Raw genomic sequence first — 20814 nt, forward strand, 5'->3', positions numbered from 1 at the left:
GGTATTTTTAGTAAAAGTTGTGGACAGGTCACAGGCAGTAAACAAATATTCACGGCCCGTGATCTGTCCATGACTTTTACTATATATCCCTGACTAAAACTTGGGCTGGGGGGGCCATGGGTATTCTGGGGGCGGCAGGCCAGGGGCTCCGCAGGTGCTGGGGTTGTGTGGTCCGGGACCATTGCTGGTGGGAGGGAGGGTGCGGGTGGTGGTGTGTAGCCTGGACCCATGCTGGGAGAGGGGGTGGGCGGTGGTGTGGCCCAGGACCCCTGCTGGGGGGGGGAGGGGTGGGCAATGGTGCGTGGAACGGGACTCCTGCTGGTGCTGGGGGGTGGGCGTGGGCGGCGGCACGTGGCCTGGGACCCGTGTTGGGCGGGGGAGGGTTGGCGGGGCTGGCAGGCTCCCTGCCCACCTCTGACCAGCATGTCCCTGCAGCTTGTGGGGGGAGGGGTGGCCAGGGGGGCTCCACGCACTGCTCCCGCCACAAGTGCTGGCTCTGTAGCTCCCATTGGCTGGGAATTGCAGCCAATGGGACCTGCAGGCCCCGTGGCCCTTCTGCCTAGGAGCTGCAGGGACATGCTGGTGGGAGCCAGGTAGAGAGGCCTCCCTCACCCCCGAGGTAAGCACTGCCCTGCATCCCAACTCCCTGCCTCAGCCCTGAGCCCCCTCCCACACCCAAACTGCTTCTGGCCACTGTGGAAGTCATGGAGGTCACGGAATCCGTTACTTCTGTGACAGACATGCAGCCTTACTTAACCAAATAGAACACCATTCTTCAGGACTGAATTGTCTTAGCACAGAGCAGTAGGGAGAAAGTTGAGGTTTCCCACTAATCCCAAACTGGGAGCTAGCTATCACTAATGGTCTCTCTTCAGTCTGTCAGGATTTCCTCAGTTGTTTGCAGTGGTGTTGAAGCCATGTCAGTCCCAGGATATTAGAGAGACAAAGTGGGTGAGGTAATATCTTTTATTGGACCAACTTTTGTTCGTGAGAGAGACAAACTTTCGCGCTTACATAGAGTTCTGTAAGCTCAAAAGTTGGTCCAATAAAAGATATTGCCTCACTCAGCTTGTCTCTTCAGGAGTTCCTCATTAATTCTCAGATCATGCTGTTTAATGTATGATGACAGGCTATGATGGATGGTATTAAACTTGAATTTATCATGGATATGGCCCTGGTTTTCTGTGAAAATACCCAAGACCAGGTTGGGTGATGCTGTAGGGCCTTTACTGGCCCACATCTTGCATGTCCAGTAAATGATCCCTTCAAATGTTTCAATGATTGTACTGTCTCAGATATTTCTTTTAGGGGGAGGTTGTAGCAAGGTAGGTCCAGGAGCATTGGGATCCTCTTTAGCCCTGTGAATTTGGTTTAGGTTTGTGTATGGCTGAAACTGCCTCAGTGCTGTTGTCTGATAGACTCAGTTTGGTGATGGAGGGAAATACTGGATGTTCCATTGATTATTTTAGATGTGACCACTGTCTTTGACATCATCCATTATGAGGTGACATTGACAACCAGGGGACGCTAGCAGGAGTAGATGGAGTTATTCAGTTATTTTCATTCTAAGAGATCCTAGGGAGTAGTTGTGGGCAACTGCTCATCTACTCTGAGGACTGTAAAAAGAACAGGAGTACTTGTGGCACCTTAGAGACTAACAAATTTATTTGAGCATAAGCTTTCATGGGCTAATTTGTTAGTCTCTAAGGTGCCACAAGTACTCCTGTTCTTTTTGCGAACACAGACTAACATGGCTGCAACTCTGAAATCTGAGGACTGTATTATGGTGCGTTCCATCGGACTCAGTTTTGTCACCACTTACGTTCATGGTGTGGAGTTGTTGTGAGAATTAATGAGGAGAAGAGACTGATAAAAAATAATTAGGCACTATATTAGAAAAATGCAACAAAATTAATCAAATATGTTGATGAATATTATTTAATCAGGTCTAGTGAGGCATTACGAATGGCATTTTCTTTAGTATGGGGATGTCACTCAACTCTATATTTCCATCTGGTCCAGTTGGTTTGGTTGAGCAACTTTCTCAGGAGTCAACCTAGCATAGCTCTTAAGTGACATAGACTTCAATGGGACTACTTATGTACATAAAGATACACATGCTTAAGCATGCTGCTGGACTGATGTCCTGGGGATTCAATGAGTTTAGGTTTTGGATGAGGTCCAGTTGGGTGAAAACTCAGTTTGGATGAGACAGAGGTTACTTAGAGTGGTGGGGCATGCCTGCAATTTGTCATCAGTTTCTCCTGTTTCTGGATGACTACATAGCAGATGTGGCCAAGATTGCATGTGGCCAGTAGTCTGTCACCATTTATGTTAGCCACAAAGCTTTAGATAAAGCTAGTCATAGCTTTGTTACCTTTGGATTGGATTACTTTAATGCATTCTATATGGGCTACACCTGAAGACATCCAGAAGATTCAACTAGTGCAGAATATGGCTCACTTGATTAGTGGTGCATCTAGGAAGGAAATATTTGTTCCTGTCCTGTGTATTATGCAGTGGCTCCCAATCTCTTACAAGGTGAAATACAGGGTAGTGTTTAAAACCTAGAAAGCCCATACTTTGGGACCTGATGAGCTGAGGTACCGCTCTTCTTCTGTGATGGGGATAGAGAGGGTTGAAGTTGTTTCAATTTTGCAAGGCTCAAAATAGAACATTTTTCAAAATTTTTCCAAGAATTATTTTGAAAAGTTGGAATTTTTGTTCATTCTCTTATTCCCCTTCTTTCCTTTTCAATGAAACCACATTTTTTCAATGGAAAAATTTTGACTAGCTCTAGCTGAGGCGGGTGAGATCAGCTGAGGTACTCATGCAAAGATTCTCATTTTCCCTATCAGTCTGCTTGAGAAGAATCTTTTGATCTGCAAGGTTTGTGTGTTCTCTGGGGCTTTTTAAGGAAAGGTAGAGTAAAAAGGCGTTGGGGCAGTGGTGTTGTAGTCGGGTGGGACTCAGGATATTAGAGAGACAAGGTGGGTGAGGTAATATCTTTTATTGGATCAATTTCTGCTTGAAGTTGGTCCAATAAAAGATATTACCTCATTCACCCTTCTCTCTCTAAGGGTATGTCTACACTACGAAATTAGTTCGAATTTATAGAAGCCGGTTTTATTGAAACCGGTTGTATACAGCCGATTGTGTGTGTCCCCACATAAAATGCTCTAGGTGCTCTAGTTGGCGGACCGCGTCCACAGTACGAGGCTAGCGTCGACTTCCGGAGCATTGCACTATGGGTAGCTATCCCACAGCTATCCCACAGTTCCCGCAGTCTCCGCCCCCCTTGGAATTCTGGGTTGAGATCCCAATGCCCGGATGATGCAAAACAGTGTCGCGGGCGGTTCTGGGTACATGTCGTCAGGCCCCTCCCCCCTCGTCACAGCAACGGCAGACAATAGATTCGCGCCTTTTTACCTGGGTTACCTGTGCAGACAACATACCACGGCAAGCATGGAGCCCGCTCAGCTCAGCTGAGCTCACTGTCACCATATGTCCTCTGGGTGCCGGCAGACGTGGGACTGCATTGCTACACAGCAGCAGCTGCTAACTGCCTTTTGGCGGTAGACGGTGTAGCATGAGTGATAGCCGTGGGGCTGGCAGCCGTAGGGCTGCATTGCACCAGCCCCTTGCCCTTTGGTAGGCGATGGTATATTATGATTGGTACCCATCGTCGTCGTACTGGAGTGGCTGTCAATCATGGCCACCTGGGCAGACATGCTACTGATTCGATGATGGCTACCAGTCGTAGTATACTATTTTCTGCCAATTGCCCAGTATTGTCTGCTAAGCACCCAGAAGAGGCCGAGGGCGATGCTGGGTGCTGGCGGACGTGGGGCTGGCAGACGTGGGGCTGCATTGCTACACAGCAGCAGCCCCTTGCAGACGATGGTATATTATGATTGGTATCCGTCATCATCATACTGGATAGGCTATCACTCATGCTGCACCGTCGGCTGCCAGCTTAAGATGTAAAAAATAGATTTGTTCTGTATTCATTTGCTTCCCCTTCCTCCGTGAAATCAACGGCCTGCTAAGCCCAGGGTTTTCAGTTTAATCTTTGGGGGGACCATTCTGTGTGACAGTTGTTTGTGTTTCTCCCTGATGCACAGCCACCTTTCTTGATTTTAATTCCCTGTTCCTGTACCTGTACGCCATGTCGTCACTCGGCCCTCCCTCCCTCCCTCTCCTGGTCCATCAGATACTACTTTCGCGCCTTTTTTCTGACCAGGCGCCATAGCTAGCACTGGGATCATGGAGCCCGCTCAGATCACCGCGGCAATTATGAGCACTATGAACACCACGCGCATTGTCCTGGAGTATATCCAGAGCCAGGACATGCCAAGGCGAAACCCGGACCACCCGAGGAGGCGATTGCAGCGCGGCGAAGAGAGTGATGAGGAAATTGACATGGACATAGACCTGTCACAAGGCACAGGCCCCAGCAGTGTGGAAATCATGGTGTCACTGGGGCAGGTTCATGCCGTGGAACGCCGATTCTGGGCCCGGGAAACAAGCACAGACTGGTGGGACCGCATCGTGCTGCAGGTATGGGACGATTCCCAGTGGCTGCGAAACTTTCGCATGCGTAAGGGCACTTTCATGGAACTTTGTGACTTGCTTTCCCCTGCCCTGAAACGCCAGGATACCAAGATGAGAGCAGCCCTCACAGTTGAGAAGCGAGTGGCGATAGCCCTGTGGAAGCTTGCAACGCCAGACAGCTACCGGTCAGTCGGGAATCAATTTGGAGTGGGCAAATCTACGGTGGGGGCTGCTGTGATCCAATTTGCCAGGGCAATGAAATACCTTGTGATATCAAGGGTAGTGACTCTGGGCAACGTGCAGTCAATAGTGGATGGTTTTGCTGAAATGGGATTCCCAAACTGTGGCGGGGCCATAGATGGAACCCATATCCCTATCTTGTCACCGGAGCACCAAGCCACCAACTACGTAAACCGCAAGGGGTACTTTTCAATGCTGCTGCAAGCCCTGGTGGATCACAAGGGACGTTTCACCAACATCAACGTGGGATAGCCGGGAAAGGTACACGATGCTCGCGTCTTAAGGAACTCTGCTCTGTTTCGAAAGCTGGAGGAAGGACTTTCTTCCCGGACCAGAAAGTAACCGTTGGGGATGTTGAAATGCCTATCGTGATCCTTGGGGACCCAGCCTACCCCTTAATGCCATGGCTCATGAAGCCGTACACAGGCAGCCTGGACAGGAGTCAGGAGCTGTTCAACTACAGGCTGAGCAAGTGCCGAATGGTGGTGGAATGTGCATTTGGACGTTTAAAAGCGCGCTGGCGCAGCTTACTGACTCGCTCAGACCTCAGCGAAAAGAATATCCCCATTGTTATTGCTGCTTGCTGTGCGCTCCACAATATCTGTGAGAGTAAGGGGGAGACCTTTATGGCGGGGTGGGAGGTTGAGGCAACTCGCCTGGCCACTGATTACGCGCAGCCAGACACCAGGGCGGTTAGAGGAGCACAGCAGGGCGCGGTGCGCATCAGAGAAGCTTTGAAAACGAGTTTTGTGACTGGCCAGGCTACTGTGTGAAACTTCTGTTTGTTTCTCCTTGATGAACCCTCCACCCCCCCCCCCCGACCCGGTTCACTCTACTTCCCTGTAAACCAACCACCCCACCCCACCCCACCCCACCCTCCCCTCCCGCTTGCAGAGGCAATAAAGTCATTGTTTTTTCACATTCATGCATTCTTTATTAGTTCCTCACAGAAGTAGGGGGATAATTGCCAAGGTAGCCTGGGATGGGTGGGGGAGGAGGGATGGAAAAGGACACACTGCAATTTAAAACTTTAACTCTTATTGAAGGCCAGCCTTCTGATGCTTGGGTGATCATCTGGGGTGGAGTGACTGGGTGGACGGAGGCCCCCCCACCGTGTTCTTGGGCGTCTTGGTGAGGAGGCTATGGAACTTGGGGAGGAGGGCTGTTGGTTACACAGGGGCTGTAGCGGCGGTCTCTGCTCCTGCTGCCTTTCCTGCAGCTCAACCATACGCTCGAGCATATCAGTTTGATGCTCCAGCAGACGGAGCATTGACTCTTGCCGTCTGTCTGCAAGCTGACGCCACCTATCGTCTTCAGCCCGCCACTTGCTCTTTTCATCCCGCCATTCAGCCCGCCACCTCTCCTCTCGTTCATATTGTGCTTTTCTCATGTCCGACATTGACTGCCTCCACGCATTCTGCTGTGCTCTATCAGCGTGGGAGGACATCTGCAGCTCCGTGAACATATCGTCCCTCGTCCTACGTTTTCTCTTTCTAATGTTCACTAGCCTCTGCGAAGGAGAAACATTTGCAGCTGGTGGAGGAGAAGGGAGAGGTGGTTAAAAAAGACACATTTTAGAGAACAATGGGTACACTCTTTCATTACAAGGTCGCATATTTCGGCTTGCAGGCAGCCATGGTAGGCCACAGTGTTTTGGCTTTTTTAACCTTCTTAACATGCGGGAAAGGTTGCGAACAGTAGTGCATTTTCCATATCAAGGATGAATTGGGTTGTCCATTTAAAATGGGTTTTCAATGTAAAAGGAGGGGCTGCGGTTTCCCGGTTAACATGCGGCACAAACAGAAGTAAACCACCACCCCCACACACACACACGATTCTCTGGGATGATCACTTCACCCCTCCCCTCCACCGCGTGGTTAACAGCGGGGAACATTTCTGTTCAGAAGAGCAGGAACGGGCGCCTCTGAATGTCCCCTTAATAAAATCACCCCATTTCAACCAGGTGACCGTGAATGATATCACTCTCCTGAGGATAACAGAGAGATAAGGAATGGATATTGTCTGCATGCCAGCAAACACCGGGACCATACGCTGCCATGCTTTGTTATGCAATGATTCCAGACTACGTGCTACTGGCCTGGCATGGTAAAGTGTCCTACCATGGCGGACGGGATAAGGTAGCCCTCCCCAGAAACCTTTTGCAAACGCTTTGGGAGTACATAAAGGAGAGCTTTCTGGAGATGTCCCTGGAGGATTTCCGCTCCATCCCCATACACGTTAACAGACTTTTCTAGTAGATGTACTGGCCGCGATTGCCAGGGCAAATTAATCATTAAACACGCTTGCTTTTTTGTGTGTAATGTTTACAAATATTTACAAAGGTACACTCACCAGAGGTCTCCTGTGTGCCCTGAGGGTCTTGGGTGAGTTCGGGGGTTACTGGTTCCAGGTCCAGGGTCACAAACATATCCTGGCTGTTGGGGAAACCGGTTTCTCCGCTTCCTTGCTGCTGTGAGCTACCTACAGTACCTCCATCCTCATCTTCCTCGTTCCCCGAACCGTCTTCCCTGTGTGTTTCTCCAGTGAGAGAGTCATAGCACACGGTTGGGATAGTGGTGGCTGCACCCCCTAGGATCGCATGCAGCTCCGCGTAGTAGTGGCAAGTTTGCGGCTCTGCCCCGGACCTTCCGTTTGCTTATCTGGCTTTGTGGTAAGCTTGCCGTAGCTCCTTAATTTTCACGCGGCACTGCTGTGTGTCCCTGTTATGGCCTCGGTCCTTCATGGCCTTGGAGATCTTTTCTAATACTTTTCCATTTCTTTTACTGCTACGGAGTTCAGCTGTCACTGCTTCATCTCCCCATATGGCGAGCAGATCCCGTACCTCCCGTTCGGTCCATGCTGGAGCTCTTTTGCGATCCTGGGACTCCATCACGGTTACCTGTGCTGATGAGCTCTGCGTGGTCACCTGTGCTCTCCACGCTGAGCAAACAGGAAATGAAATTCAAACATTCGCGGGTCTTTTCCAGTCTACCTGGTCAGTGCATCTGAGTTGAGAGTGCTGTCCAGAGCGGTCACAATGAAGCACTGTGGGATAGCTCCCGGAGGCCAATAACGTCAAATTCCGTCCACACTACCCCAATTCCGACCCGCAAAAGCCGGTTTTATTGCTAATCCCCTCGTCGGAGGTGGTGTAAAGAAACCGGTTTAAAGGACCCTTTAAGTCGAAAGAAAGGGCTTCGTCGTGTGGACGTGTCCAGGCTTAATTCGATTTAACGCTGCTAAAGTCGACCTAAACCCGTAGTGTAGACCAGGCCTAAGGAGTTAGGGGGCAGTATTAACTTAAAATCAGTCAGTGTTTTAAAAAAAGTTAAAACTAGTTTTAAGTACTACACTTGTCCTTAAGTCCCCCTGCCAATTTTTGTGGATTTTACAATAATTTTCTGTTTTATAAAATGTATTTATTTGTCCTGTTCTTGTGTGAAAGACTCACACAGACAAAAAGGGGAAAATGACTTCCTGACTATACCGGGAAACAGGAAACTAACTATAAACAAAATGTTGTCAAATCCAGAGTGTACATACTAAAAAATTACTTACTGCAATCTCAGGTTAGTTATTCTAATGTTAAATGTTTTAAAAAGAAGTCTCATTTTTTTTAAACTTGTCATTGAAGTACAATTTTTTTGTTCATTCATATGATTGGATGAAGGTAATTTCATGATTTATTTTGTAAGAATTTTGTTTTATTATATATGCACCCAGAAGCATATTTTTTTAGTTTGACATAAATGAGATTTATTATTGTAGCCTTTTTTCCAGGGGTCATTGGGAGTGAAATTTTTTTAAAAGCCATATTACTTAAACTGTTTCCAGCCAAATTGTAAGCGTTTATCCACTTTCTACAGTGGAGTAATCAAATAGTTTAGATTATAGCTCTGGATCAACTTTTTTCTTTCTTGTATTTGTCCGTTTCCTTAGTGACCATTTCTCATTTGCTTTGCTCTATAGTGTGCTAGTTATATTATTCCCTGGGAGGGTATTCATTTAGAATGGCATTATATGGTAAGTAAGTGAGCCTTGAAGTTCACTTGGAGTGCATCATGAAAACAGAGAAGACTGTCTTTCAAGCTTTTCAAAATGTTATCATAACTAGTTCTAGATAGATTTGTTTTTGTCTACAGTTATACAATAGCGATACTATATCTTTGTGACTTGTGACACAATTTTGATGCTTCCAGGAGTCGACTTAAGAAAAGAAACCCGGAGTCTTTTGAAAAATACATGGGTGAAATATAACAATACCACATATTTTCCCTTTAGTCAACATTTTCTTTAATTACTTTCAGATTCTTAAAAAATCTGTCCTTCCATTGTGTTTTTGATTTTCAGAGTTCTGCTTGATTTTAGTTCCAGTTTGATGAGAAGGCACAATTTATAGTTAAAAAATGTCTTCAAGAAGTGGGTGTTCAGCTAGCTTAGAGAATGTACTTTTCAGAATGATTAGAGGAAATGATATGTCTCTGTAGACCAAAGAATGGAAAACAGAGCAGTGTTTTCATACTGTTTTCTCATTTTGTTAGTAATGGTTTGCTTTTGCTTTCCCATAAAATCTAGACTTTTCTGAAAAACAGTCTTGACAGTTTTCTTTAGCTGTTAAGCTGTTCTGATTATTTTTTCTCTTTAAGTATTACACACTGTTACCTCATATGAAGAAGGTATTAACACTGATAAAGTAACATTTATGTTTTAATTCTACTGTCTCATTTATGGCAGCCTTCACACTCCCTTTATGTTTTAGAGCAGGCACATCTGCACTGGGAAAACTGGGATCTGTAATTTGCTGATGAACTTCCCCAATCTTTGTCAGCAAAAGTGGTAGAAGCTTTAGTGCAGACAGTGCACTACCAAGTAGTGTCCTCAGTGCAACATTAGACAATGCTATTGTAAAAATGCCTGCAACCTGACACTGCTGCAGCTTATAACATTGCTTAACAGGTTAAGATACACCAATGGAGAATTGCTGGTCCATATTTTTCCTACTGTAGACAAGCCCAATGAGCAAGATTTCACTACAGCCTTCTGCAGAAGATTATTGACTTAGTTGAGGTGTGTGTTATCATTTTACTTTGTGTAGTTCTAGTCTGAAAATTCAGCATAGATCTGTTGAGTATTCAGAGTAATATCCATTTACTTTGGTAAATAAATATACTTTTTTCTTCTTCTCCTGTTTGCTCCTTATCCACTTGTTTATTAAGTTCCATTTAATTCCATTTATAGGAATTTAATTATAGCTGTGGAAACCATTTGAAAGCAGTGTATTGCTCAGAAGTCACTGAAGGCAGAATTTGGTCTGTAAAAGATTTTGTAACGGTGATGATGTGGGAAAAGGAAAGGACCCAATTTGACTTTCAGATCCCAGGATGAGTTTCCTGATCTGGCAGTTAGAAAAGCAATCTTTATTTATTTGTAAAGTGACCACATTTGCTTTGGAAATATCGAAACATCATATACTCAGCATCCCACTAAAACTGCCATATTTACAGTCTCTTTTCAGAGCTGAAGAACCAGACTGCAGTGCTGCCTTGCTCTTGCTTTGCATTTTAAGATCGATTATACTGCTTGCTGCTTAGCTATTCCCATTGATTCCAGACTTCTCTCTCCAGTGAGATGAGCCCCAGATTGGATATTTTCTTGAGTTGTATACTTAATCTTTAATACTTTATTCTTAATTTCAAAGGTTCTGAAGAAAAAACACTTGGAGGATGAGCATCTTCGACAAGCGTCTATAAGAAGGTTTGCATCGTTCAATCTCTTTTCAGCAGAAGCCTGCAAAAGGATTACAGAAGAGGAAACTGGGACTTGGGTTCAATACACAAGTGTCTTTTATCCTGAGTATAGTGTCTCTTTGAGGTAACTGTCATTCCAGTTTTAAGATTCAAGTACTTCTCAACTCTTACACAGGAATCAAATCTGAAACTCATGATTTATTCTACCAATATTTATGTGTATCTAGAGATAACTTTACAAGTAAACTGTGTAAGAGCTTAATTTTAGTTGATCATTGTATTAAGCAACCTCTCCAGTTTTCATTGGTTCTCATTGAGTTGCCAGAGCTAGAAAGCTTCAGTAAAATAGGCATGGATTGAGCACAGTGGAATGCAAATCTAAGAATGTGTTTAATTTTCCCATTAACTTTTTGTTGTGTAGTTAAGTTTTCCATTATTAAACAAAAGCTGATAAGAGTATAACAAAACTGAGCAAATTACTTGACTTTTTAAATCTTAGAGAAAACATTTAGTGACCTGACATCATTTATAAATAAATCTCGTAAAGTTGGTGGTTTTTTGTAGTTACAGTAAATTTGTATTCAGTTTTATTTATAATAACATGATTTTCAGAAAACTCTAATACTAATTTGGAAGTTTTTTTAGAAAAGTACAATGAAAACAGATAAAAGTTGCCAATTTCTGCAGGGAGGGTTTGTACATTTTATGGAATTGCCAGCAGACTGGCTCTGATGTAAGGGATCTGTAAAAAACTCTGCAGGGGCTGTTAGCAAGTTTCTAGAAGTCTCACCAATATTGTAATGACTTGCCAAAGCAGTAAACTCTTCCATGTACTGTTTTTCACTTTTCTCCCCACCCACTTCCTTGCTTTCTCCTCATTTCTCCTACTTGTTTGATTTTCTACACACCTGTAAGTTGTACTCACCTCAACAGGCATCAGTGAAACAGTAACTTAAGCATCCCTGAAGTGTTGCTTGTTCTAAAGCCCCTAATTAGACCTGCTGAGGGTTTAGGATTTTGTGTTCCATGCACAGAGGAGAATATTCTGGAGAGCCTGACTCATTGAAATTATAAAACTCATTTCTGTTTGACTTGGACCTTTAAATTGAAGTCGCTCTTGGGAACTAAGATCTATACAAACAAGTGACCTTCATTAACTATGACATTTTGCTAGTTTACAAAAAAATGCATGCTGGTTATCTTAAAATAGCAGCTAGGTATAAAGCCAAATATCAAATTACTCTCAATCTTAAACTTGAGCCCAAAGAGACTACCCAGTTTTTGTTAATTTTCCATTTTTATATTCAGCAATGCTATATAGCCTCAATAAGTCTTACCTATTGAATAGAGTGTTTTACTGTTGTTAGCAATGTAATCACCGCAAATACAATATTTACCCTGCATGCCATCTGTTTCAGGGAACCATCAGGGAGTGCTAGAGATTCATTTCTTAACGCTTCTTCATTCAGTTTCCTTTGCTGTCCACTATTCAGCTCCGTAAGACTTTCACTATTTCATGTCTCGTAGACTTTGCTAGATGCAGGCATGAGTTTTAAGGTTGTTCCCAAACCCAAGTCACATTTGTGCCAGTATAGAACAGTGTCAGAGAAGCATCAGGCTCGCCCGATTCTCAAATTTGATATTCATGTGCTTATACGTGCACCACCTTCTGTATCATCACTTCAAATGATATTTTATATTTGGTAAATGGTATTTTCTTCATTAATAAAATTATTAATTACTTAAAAATCTTACACTGTAAACAGACACATATCTTTGCTTATGTGAATTACACTTTAATTTATTAGAAGTAAATGCATTGCAAAACTCTAGTTTACTGTTTATTTATTTATTTATTTATTTTTTTAAATCTTTTGCATACTTTTCAGATTGGCCAATGTAAATCAATGAAGCACTATTTTGTGCTGGGGGGGGCTTTCAGGTGGGCTTTCAGAATTCCATATGGGAATGTTGGGATGATTTCCTGGCAGGTTTTATTCTTCTCTGGGTAATATTAAATGATGCCTACCAGAGATGACTTATCCCTAGGGCTAAAAAAAATATTTTGATCCAGTTGTTTTGCCTTTGGACTGAACCAGTTTGCATGGAACATAAGAACATAAGAAAGGCCATACCGGATCAGACCAAGGGTCCATCTAGCCCAGTATCCTGTCTACCCACAGTGGCCAATGCCAGGTGCCCCCGAGGGAGTGAACCTAACAGGCAATGATCAAGTGATCTCTCTCCTGCCATCCATCCCCACCCTCTGACAGACAGAGACTAGGGACACCATTCCTTACCCATCCTGGCTAATAGCCATTAATGGACTTAACCACCATGAATTTATCCAGTTCTCTTTTAAACTCTGTTATAGTCCTAGCCTTCACAACCTCCTCAGGTAAGGAGTTCCACAAGTTGACTGTGCGCTGCGTGAAGAAGAACTTCCTTGTATTTGTTTTAAACCTGCTGCCTATTAATTTCATTTGATGACCCCTAGTTCTTGTATTATGGGAATAAGTAAATAACTTTTCCTTATCCACTTTCTCCACATCACTCATGACTTTATATACCTCTATCATATCCCCTCTTAGTCTCCTCTTTTCCAAGCTGAAGAGTCCTAGCCTCTTTTATCTCTCCTCATATGGGACCCATTCCAAACCCTTAATCATTTTAGTTGCCCTTTTCTGAACCTTTTCTTGTGCCAGTATATCTTTTTTGAGATGAGGAGACCACATCTGTACACAGTATTCGAGATGAGGGCGTACCATCGATTTATATAAGGGCAATAACATATTCTCAGTCTTATTCTCTATCCCCTTTTTAATGATTCCTAACATTCTGTTTGCTTTTTTGACCGCCTCTGCACACTGCATGGGCATTTTCAGAGAACTATCCACGATGACTCCAAGATCTTTTTCCTGACTTGTTGTAGCTAAATTAGTCCCCATCATATTGTATGTATAGTTGGGGTTATTTTTTCCAATGTGCATTACTTTACATTTATCCACATTAAATTTCATTTGCCATTTTGTTGCCCAATCACTAAGTTTTGTGAGATCTTTTTGAAGTTCTTCACAGTCGGCTTTGGACTTAACTATCTTTAGCAGTTTAGTATCTTCTGCAAACTTTGCCACCTCACTGTTTACCCCTTTCTCCAGATCATTTATGAATAAGTTGAATAAGATCGGTCCGAGGACTGACCCTTGGGGAACACCACTAGTTACCCCTCTCCATTTCTGAGAATTTACCATTAATTCCTACCCTTTGTTCCCTGTCTTTTAACCAGTTCTCAATCCATGAAAGGACCTTCCCTTTTATCCCATGGCAGCTTAATTTACATAAGAGCCTTTGGTAAGGGACCTTGTCAAAGGCTTTCTGGAAATCTAAGTACACTATGTCCACTGGATCCCCCTTGTCCATGTTTGTTGACCCCTTCAAAGAATTCTAATAGATTAGTAAGATATGATTTCCCTTTACAGAAACCATGTTGACTATTGCTCAACAGTTTGTTTTTCTATGTGTCAGACAATTTTATTCTTAACTATTGTTTCGACTAATTTGCCCGGTACAGACGTTAGACTTACTGGTCTGTAATTGCCGGGATCACCTCTAGAGCTCTTTTTAAATATTGGCTTTACATTAGCTAACTTCCAGTCATTGGGTACAGAAGCCAATTTAAAGGACAGGTTACAAACCTTAGTTAACAGTTCCGCAACTTCACATTTGAGTTCTTTCAGAACTCTTGGGTGAATGCCATCTGGTCTCGGTGACTTGTTAATGTTAAGTTTATCAATTAATTCCAAAACCTCCTCTCGTGACACTTCAATCTGTGACAGTTCCTCAGATTTGTCACCTACAAAAGCCAGCTCAGGTTTGGGAATCTCCCTGACATCCTCAGCCGTGAAGACTGAAGCAAAGAATCCATTTAGTTTCTCCGCAATGACTTTATCGTCTTTAAGCGCTCCTTTTGTATCTCGATCATCAAGGGGCCCCACTGGTTGTTTAGCAGGCTTCCTGCTTCTGATGTACTTAAAAAACATTTTGTTATTACCTTTGGAGTTTTTGGCTAGCCGTTCTTCAAACTCCTCTTTGGCTTTTCTTATTACATTCTTGCACTTAATTTGGCAGCGTTTATGCTCCTTTCTATTTGCCTCACTAGGATTTGACTTCCACTTTTTAAAGGAAGTCTTTTTATCTCTCACTGCTTCTTTTACATGGTTGTTAAGCCACGGTGGCTCTTTTTTAGTTCTTTTACTGTGTTTCTTAATTTGGGGTATACATTGAAGTTGGGCCTCTATTATGGTGTCTTTAAAAAGCGCCCATGCAGCTTGCAGGGATTTCACTTTAGTCACTGTACCTTTTAACTTCTGTTTAACTAACCCCCTCATTTTTGCATAGTTCTCCCTTTTGAAATTAAATGCCACAGTGTTGGGCTGTTGAGATGTTCTTCCCACCACAGGGATGTTGAATGCTATTGTATTATGGTCACTATTTCCAAGCGGTCCTGCTATAGTTACCTCTTGGACCAGCTCCTGCGCTCCACTGAGGACTAAATCTAGTGTTGCCTCTCCCCTTGTGGGTTCCCGTACCAGCTGCTCCATGAAGCAGTCATTTAAAGTATCAAGAAATTTTATCTCTGCATTTCGTCCTGAAGTGAAATGTTCCCAGTCAATATGGGGATAACTGAAATCCCCCACTATTATTGAGTTCTTAATTTTGATAGCCTCTCTAATTTCCCTTAGCATTTCATCGTCACTATCACCGTCCTGGTCAGGTGGTCGATAATAGATCCCTAATGTTATATTCTTATTAGAGCATGAAATTTCTATCCATAGAGATTCTATGGAACATGCGGATTTGCTTAAGATTTTTACTTCATTTGATTGTACATTTTCTTTCACATATAGTGCCACTCCCCTCCCGCACGACCTGTTCTGTCCTTCCAATATATTTTGTACCCTGGAATGATTGTGTCCCATTGATTGCTCTCAGTCAACCAGGTTTCTGTGATGCCTATTATATCAATATCCTCTTTTATCACAAGGCACTCTAGTTCACCCATCTTATTATTTAGACTTCTAGCATTTGTGTACAAGCACTTTAAAAACTTGTCACATCAGAAAAGGGCAGACAAATAAACAGTATCAGATTCTTTTTTATGTGAATGTTTATCATCTGATCTGGCCCCTATTTTATCCTCTTCCATCCTCTGCTCCTGACTATAACCTGGAGATTCTCTATCATTAGACTCTCCCCTAAGAGAAGTCTCTGTCCGATCCACATGCTCCTCTGCAGCAGTCGGCTTTCCCCCATCTCCTAGTTTAAAAACTGCTCTACAACCTTTTTAATGTTTAGTGTCAGCAGTCTGGTTCCACTTCGGTTTAGGTGGAGCCCATCCTTCCTGTATAGACTCCTCCCATTCCAGAAGTTTCTCCAGTTCCTAATGAATGTAAACCCCTCCTCTCTACACCATCGTCTCATCCACACATTGAGACACTGAAGCTCTGCCTACCTACCTGGCCCTGCGCGTGGAACTGGGAGCATTTCTGAGAATGCCACCATAGAGGTCCTGGATTTCAGTCTCTTCTCTAGCAGCCTAAATTTGGCCTCCAGGACATCTCTCCTACCCTTCCCTATGTCATTGGTACCTACATGTACCACGACCACCGGCTCCTCCCCAGCACTACACGTAAGTCTGTCTAGATGCCTCGAGAGATCCGCAACCTTCGCACCAGGCAGGCAGGTCACCATAAGGTTCTCCCGGTCATCACAAACCCAGCTATCTACGTTTCTAATGATCGAATCTCCCAATACTAATACCTGCCTTTTCCTAGCAACTGGAGCTCCCTCCCTCGGAGAGGTAACCTCAGTGCGAGAGGCAACCCCAGCACCGTCTGGAAGGAGGGTCCCAACTATGGGAAGGTTTCCCTCTGCTCCTGATGACTGCTCTGCTTCCCTGGCCTTTCATCCTCCTCAACAGCGCAGGGGCTGTCTGACTGGAGGTGGGACAATTCTACAGTGTCTCGGAAAGCCTCATCAACATACCTCTCTGCCTCCCTTAGCTCCTCCAGTTCCGCCACCCTTACCTCCAGAGTCCGTACGTACGTGGTCTCTGAGGGCCAGGAGCTCCTTGCACCGAATGCACACATACGCCACCCGCCCATGGGGCAGGTAATCATACATGCTACACTCAGTGCAATAAATTGGATAGCCTCCACTCTGCAGCTGGGCTTCTGCTTGCATTGTCTCCTAGTTAATGAAGGGGTTGTTTAAAGCAAGAAGTTTTGAATGTAGTTTGGGCTATAGGTTTTAAGGGGAATAAAGGGTATAAGATAGAACCGGCAAGGAACCCGCGCTCTCTTCCTGCTCCTGCTCCCCTTCTAAACTCCCTTGTGAAACTCCCTGTTAGCAGCCCCCTGTCGCAAAAGCTCCCTGGTCGCTTGTGCGCTGCTTTATAAAGCCCTGGCCTGGGTGAATGCCCCGCCCACTGATTAAGGCTCAGCCAATTACCAGAGGCTTCTAGCCTTCAGACCTTCCTTTGAAGCTCACAGCTTCCAACTGCCAGCCACAGCATACGGTCCTTCAAATAACCAAACAGACTGACAAACACAAGCTCAGCACACAGCAAGTAACCCCCAAACACAAACAAACACACACTACAGACAGTCACTTACCCCAAGGATCCTGTATTTGCTCCTCCTTCACCTGGAGAATAGCTCATACTTGTTATTTCAAAGAGAGAGAGTGAGTGTGTGTGTGTGTGTGTGTGTGTGAGAGAGAGAGAGGGAGGAGTGCGGGGGAGAGAGGGAGAGAGAGTCTCTAAACTCCCAGAATATTTTTCCAGGAATAAAATGTAAATACCTCCAGCAAAGAGCAGTTTAGTAGAAATTTCTTTGGTAATTGGTGTGCCTGCCTTCCGTACGAGAGAGGATTTTTATTAAAAGGATAAACAAACCATTAGGGCTCTGCTGTGAGACTTGTGTGCACTGCTGCCTGACCACAGCCTGTTTTAGAGCCGTTGATCATTGGGGGCGGAGTGTGTGCACTCATCCTTTGAATCAGGCATTATAGAACTTGAACTTGAATCAGGCAGTGGATAGATCACTGGACTGAGATTCAGGAAACTTGGGTTCTACTCCTGGCACTGCCACCGGCCTGCTGGCTGACCTTGGCCAAGTCACTTCCCCGCTCTCTGCCTCAGTTTCCACATCTGTGAAACAGCTAAGAGACAGGAAGAAAAAGCAGGAGGAGGAAAGCTATTGGAAAACACACATTTTTAGATTCTTTGCTATCTACTGATGAAAAGTGCTATATAAGAGCTAGTGGGTATTATTATTATTATTATTATTTATTAGTATATAGTCTTTCCTAATTTCTGTCTTTCCACTGGTTTGAGTGGTTATAGTAGCCAGTTCTCTCCCATATGTTGTAATACAGTGCTGGCTTGTGATGTCTTTATTGCACTTTTTATTGAAGGTTTTTATTTCTCATGGCAGTAACATCAGCCAGGAGAGTTGCAGGACTGCAGGCTTTGATGGCGGAACCACTGTATGCTGCTTTTCATAAGAATAATGTACTGCTGTGACCCTATCTAAAATTTTGACTAAATTTTCATCTACATATTTTCCCCCAAGCCTTAGGATCTTCCCGGGAAAGCCCATTGCACATCCTGTATGTTTAAAGGGTTGTCAACTATTATCTTGACAGGACTAAATACTTAAGAAAGTTCACCAGGTTGTTTGCGGCTTTTGGCAAAAAGTCTAAAGGCCAAGCTATATCAGTTCAAGGGCTGTCAAAATGGATCAAATTGTGTATTCAGATATGCTATGACCTAGCTGGAGTTGTTGTACTAAAGATCTTGGAGACTATTCTATTTAGAGTGGTGGCTTCAGCAGAATCTTTTTGTCATGTTTAGATTGAAGTGATCTTCCAGACGTCTGACAGGAGCTTGATTCATAACTTTACAAATTGTTATTCTCCCAATACAAAGCTGAGATTGGGTGCTCAGTTTGGGAGAGCAGATCACTGATAATTTTTCAATGTGATACATATTTGCTCTTCTCCTGAGACTTGTCACTGGTAATTGATCTCTTGCGGGCTTGGGGAGGACGTTGCCAACATATGAAATGTTTTTCCAGAGACAGCTGGAGGTGTGAAGGCTACTAGGCCCCCTTCTACTGCAGGGTGTCATACTTATTCTGGTAAATTGTAGCTTAGATCCTTTAGAAGGGAAGGAGAGAGAAGCAGAGGGAAGTAGAATCCTCCAGCAGTCCCCAGACTCCTGGCTTATTTGAAAATTCCTCACTGAAATTTCCTCCTTCCCCCCCATTCTGGCCCTTCTCCACCTCAGAGTCCAACTTTGACATGGTACGTAAACCATATTCCTTTTGTGTGCAGAGCACAGTACTGTGCTCTGGATTTTTAGCAGGAGGCAGCTGCAGGGTACAGAGCTGGAAGGTGGCTGCCTGAAAGTTGCAGAAGTGCAGCCAACAAGGGGCTGCTAAAGACCCAGGACAATCGCTGCTGTGCACAGCACAACTGCATCATAGTTACTTGTCAGCTGCCACAGAGCATCATCTTACCTCTCTCTCTTTCCCTCCCCCCTTCATTCAGGGTCTCCTAGCTCTCATTTTCATATCTTTTCCCCCAAGAAAAGTTCCTCTTTTTCCAATTCCCTTTTCTTACCTTCTCTTCCAAGAGGGGCGCTTTTCCCATGCTGGGAGTCCCATATATTCTTAGCCAACCTTCTGAGGTCTCCCTCTCACTTGACTACCATGAGCCCCCAGCATCCCTGATTGTGAGGAAGGGCTGCATGTGGATATTGCTGGAGTTGGTTAACACCGCTCCTGTATCATCCATCGTGTCTCTGTCACTCTACAGATTCCTATCTTCCTATAGCTGTTTCTCCAGGTTCACTGTTTCTTTTTGCCCAGGGGACATTAGGACGTGATCCAGCAAACATTTGCGGGGTTGAACACAAAATATAAAATGACCCAACCTTAAAATGAGCTTGAGAGAGTAATTCTAGATGGCTAGCCAATGGAAAAGCCTTGGCACTTCCAAGCACAGACTTATCAGGGCTATCAAGATGAAATTGCTACCATATCATGGGATTCTGCACAAAGCAAATTATACACATCATGACATTGGAAATGCTAAGTATAACCCATAGTGTCTATCTGTGTAGTGAAGTATAAGAAAATAGCCCAAGTCATCCTATTCTGTCCAGGCATGATCAGCTGTAGTAGAATTATCCCCTGCCATGTGCCACTGCTTTGCATTTCCCCTCCCCCCTCTCCCACCACAGTTGCTTTTCTTTTCATAGCAAAAAATCGTTCCTAAAAGCTTTAAATGGCTACGTTTCAAAGGCTGGGTTCCTGTTACACACTGTGTCTCAAATACTTGTACTGCTCTGGTTGAATTCTTAATTGAACGTGGTGTCTGACAGTTTTCCTTTCAGTGTTACTTTTAAATAAATTATTGTATTGTAATAAAAATGGCATTAAAGTAGTAAGCCACTTTTCAGGCATGTAACTTTTTAAAAGAATTATCCTCCGCATTGAAATTACTCATGTTTATTCTCAGTGTAAAGATGTGTATGTGATGTCAGTGTGTGTGGGGTGTTGTGTGGGTTTTTTTCTTTTCTTTTTTGATAAAATTTTGCTTGTCTGCATTGTTACTACTTCAGGGCCCATTCCTGTGCACCCACCCTTCCTGTCTGTCTTTGTGTTTTTGTACTGGACTCCATCCGTTTTAGTAATTCAGTGCCTCCCAAATTAATAGATTGTCATAGTGAGGTCCTTCATGAAATATTCAGCCCTTCTTCCTTTCCTGGCTTCAGGAAAGAACACTTAGGGTAGGATTTTTTGGGCGGTGTGTGGGGTGGGAGTGATTGTGGGATGTGGTGGTAAGGTAAGTGGAGTTGCTGATATCGTTCTGGTTGTGGTGGTGGAAAAGTTCTGTCAAAGGGGAAGCCCTTGCAGCATGACCTTAATGTGGTCAGACTCTGGTTTAGTCTAATCTGTGCTGGAAGTTAGTTCTACAGCTGGATCCCTTCAGATGAGTGCTACATCTCGGGCTTTCACACAGTTAATCCTGGGCTTTGTGATCTGGATTGTCCTGGTAGAATGTAACTGTCTTGGCATTTTTATAACTGAAGATGCTGTGTCTAGTGTATCTGGGAACTGGTTCATTATGGCTTTGAATTGAGGCATTGAGTTGGCGGCAGATTAGACTGGGAGTCAGTGGAGGGACCGGAGCATAGGGCAGTGTG

General features: G+C 44.1%; 1 protein-coding gene across 2 annotated transcripts in view; it reads left to right on the top strand.

Annotated features, from left to right (window-relative positions):
- The window catches only part of CAMKMT (calmodulin-lysine N-methyltransferase), a 385956-nt gene that overhangs the window by 8128 nt on the left and 357014 nt on the right, over positions 1-20814 (top strand). For both annotated transcript variants that reach the window (XM_005296113.4, XM_065590678.1), the window contains exon 2: positions 10493-10665. In XM_005296113.4, coding sequence (XP_005296170.1) covers positions 10493-10665 — 173 coding nt within the window. The remainder of the gene's footprint in view (positions 1-10492; positions 10666-20814) is intronic.

The sequence above is a fragment of the Chrysemys picta genome, chromosome 3 (assembly GCF_011386835.1).
Source record: "Chrysemys picta bellii isolate R12L10 chromosome 3, ASM1138683v2, whole genome shotgun sequence".
Classification (NCBI taxonomy): domain Eukaryota; kingdom Metazoa; phylum Chordata; order Testudines; family Emydidae; genus Chrysemys; species Chrysemys picta.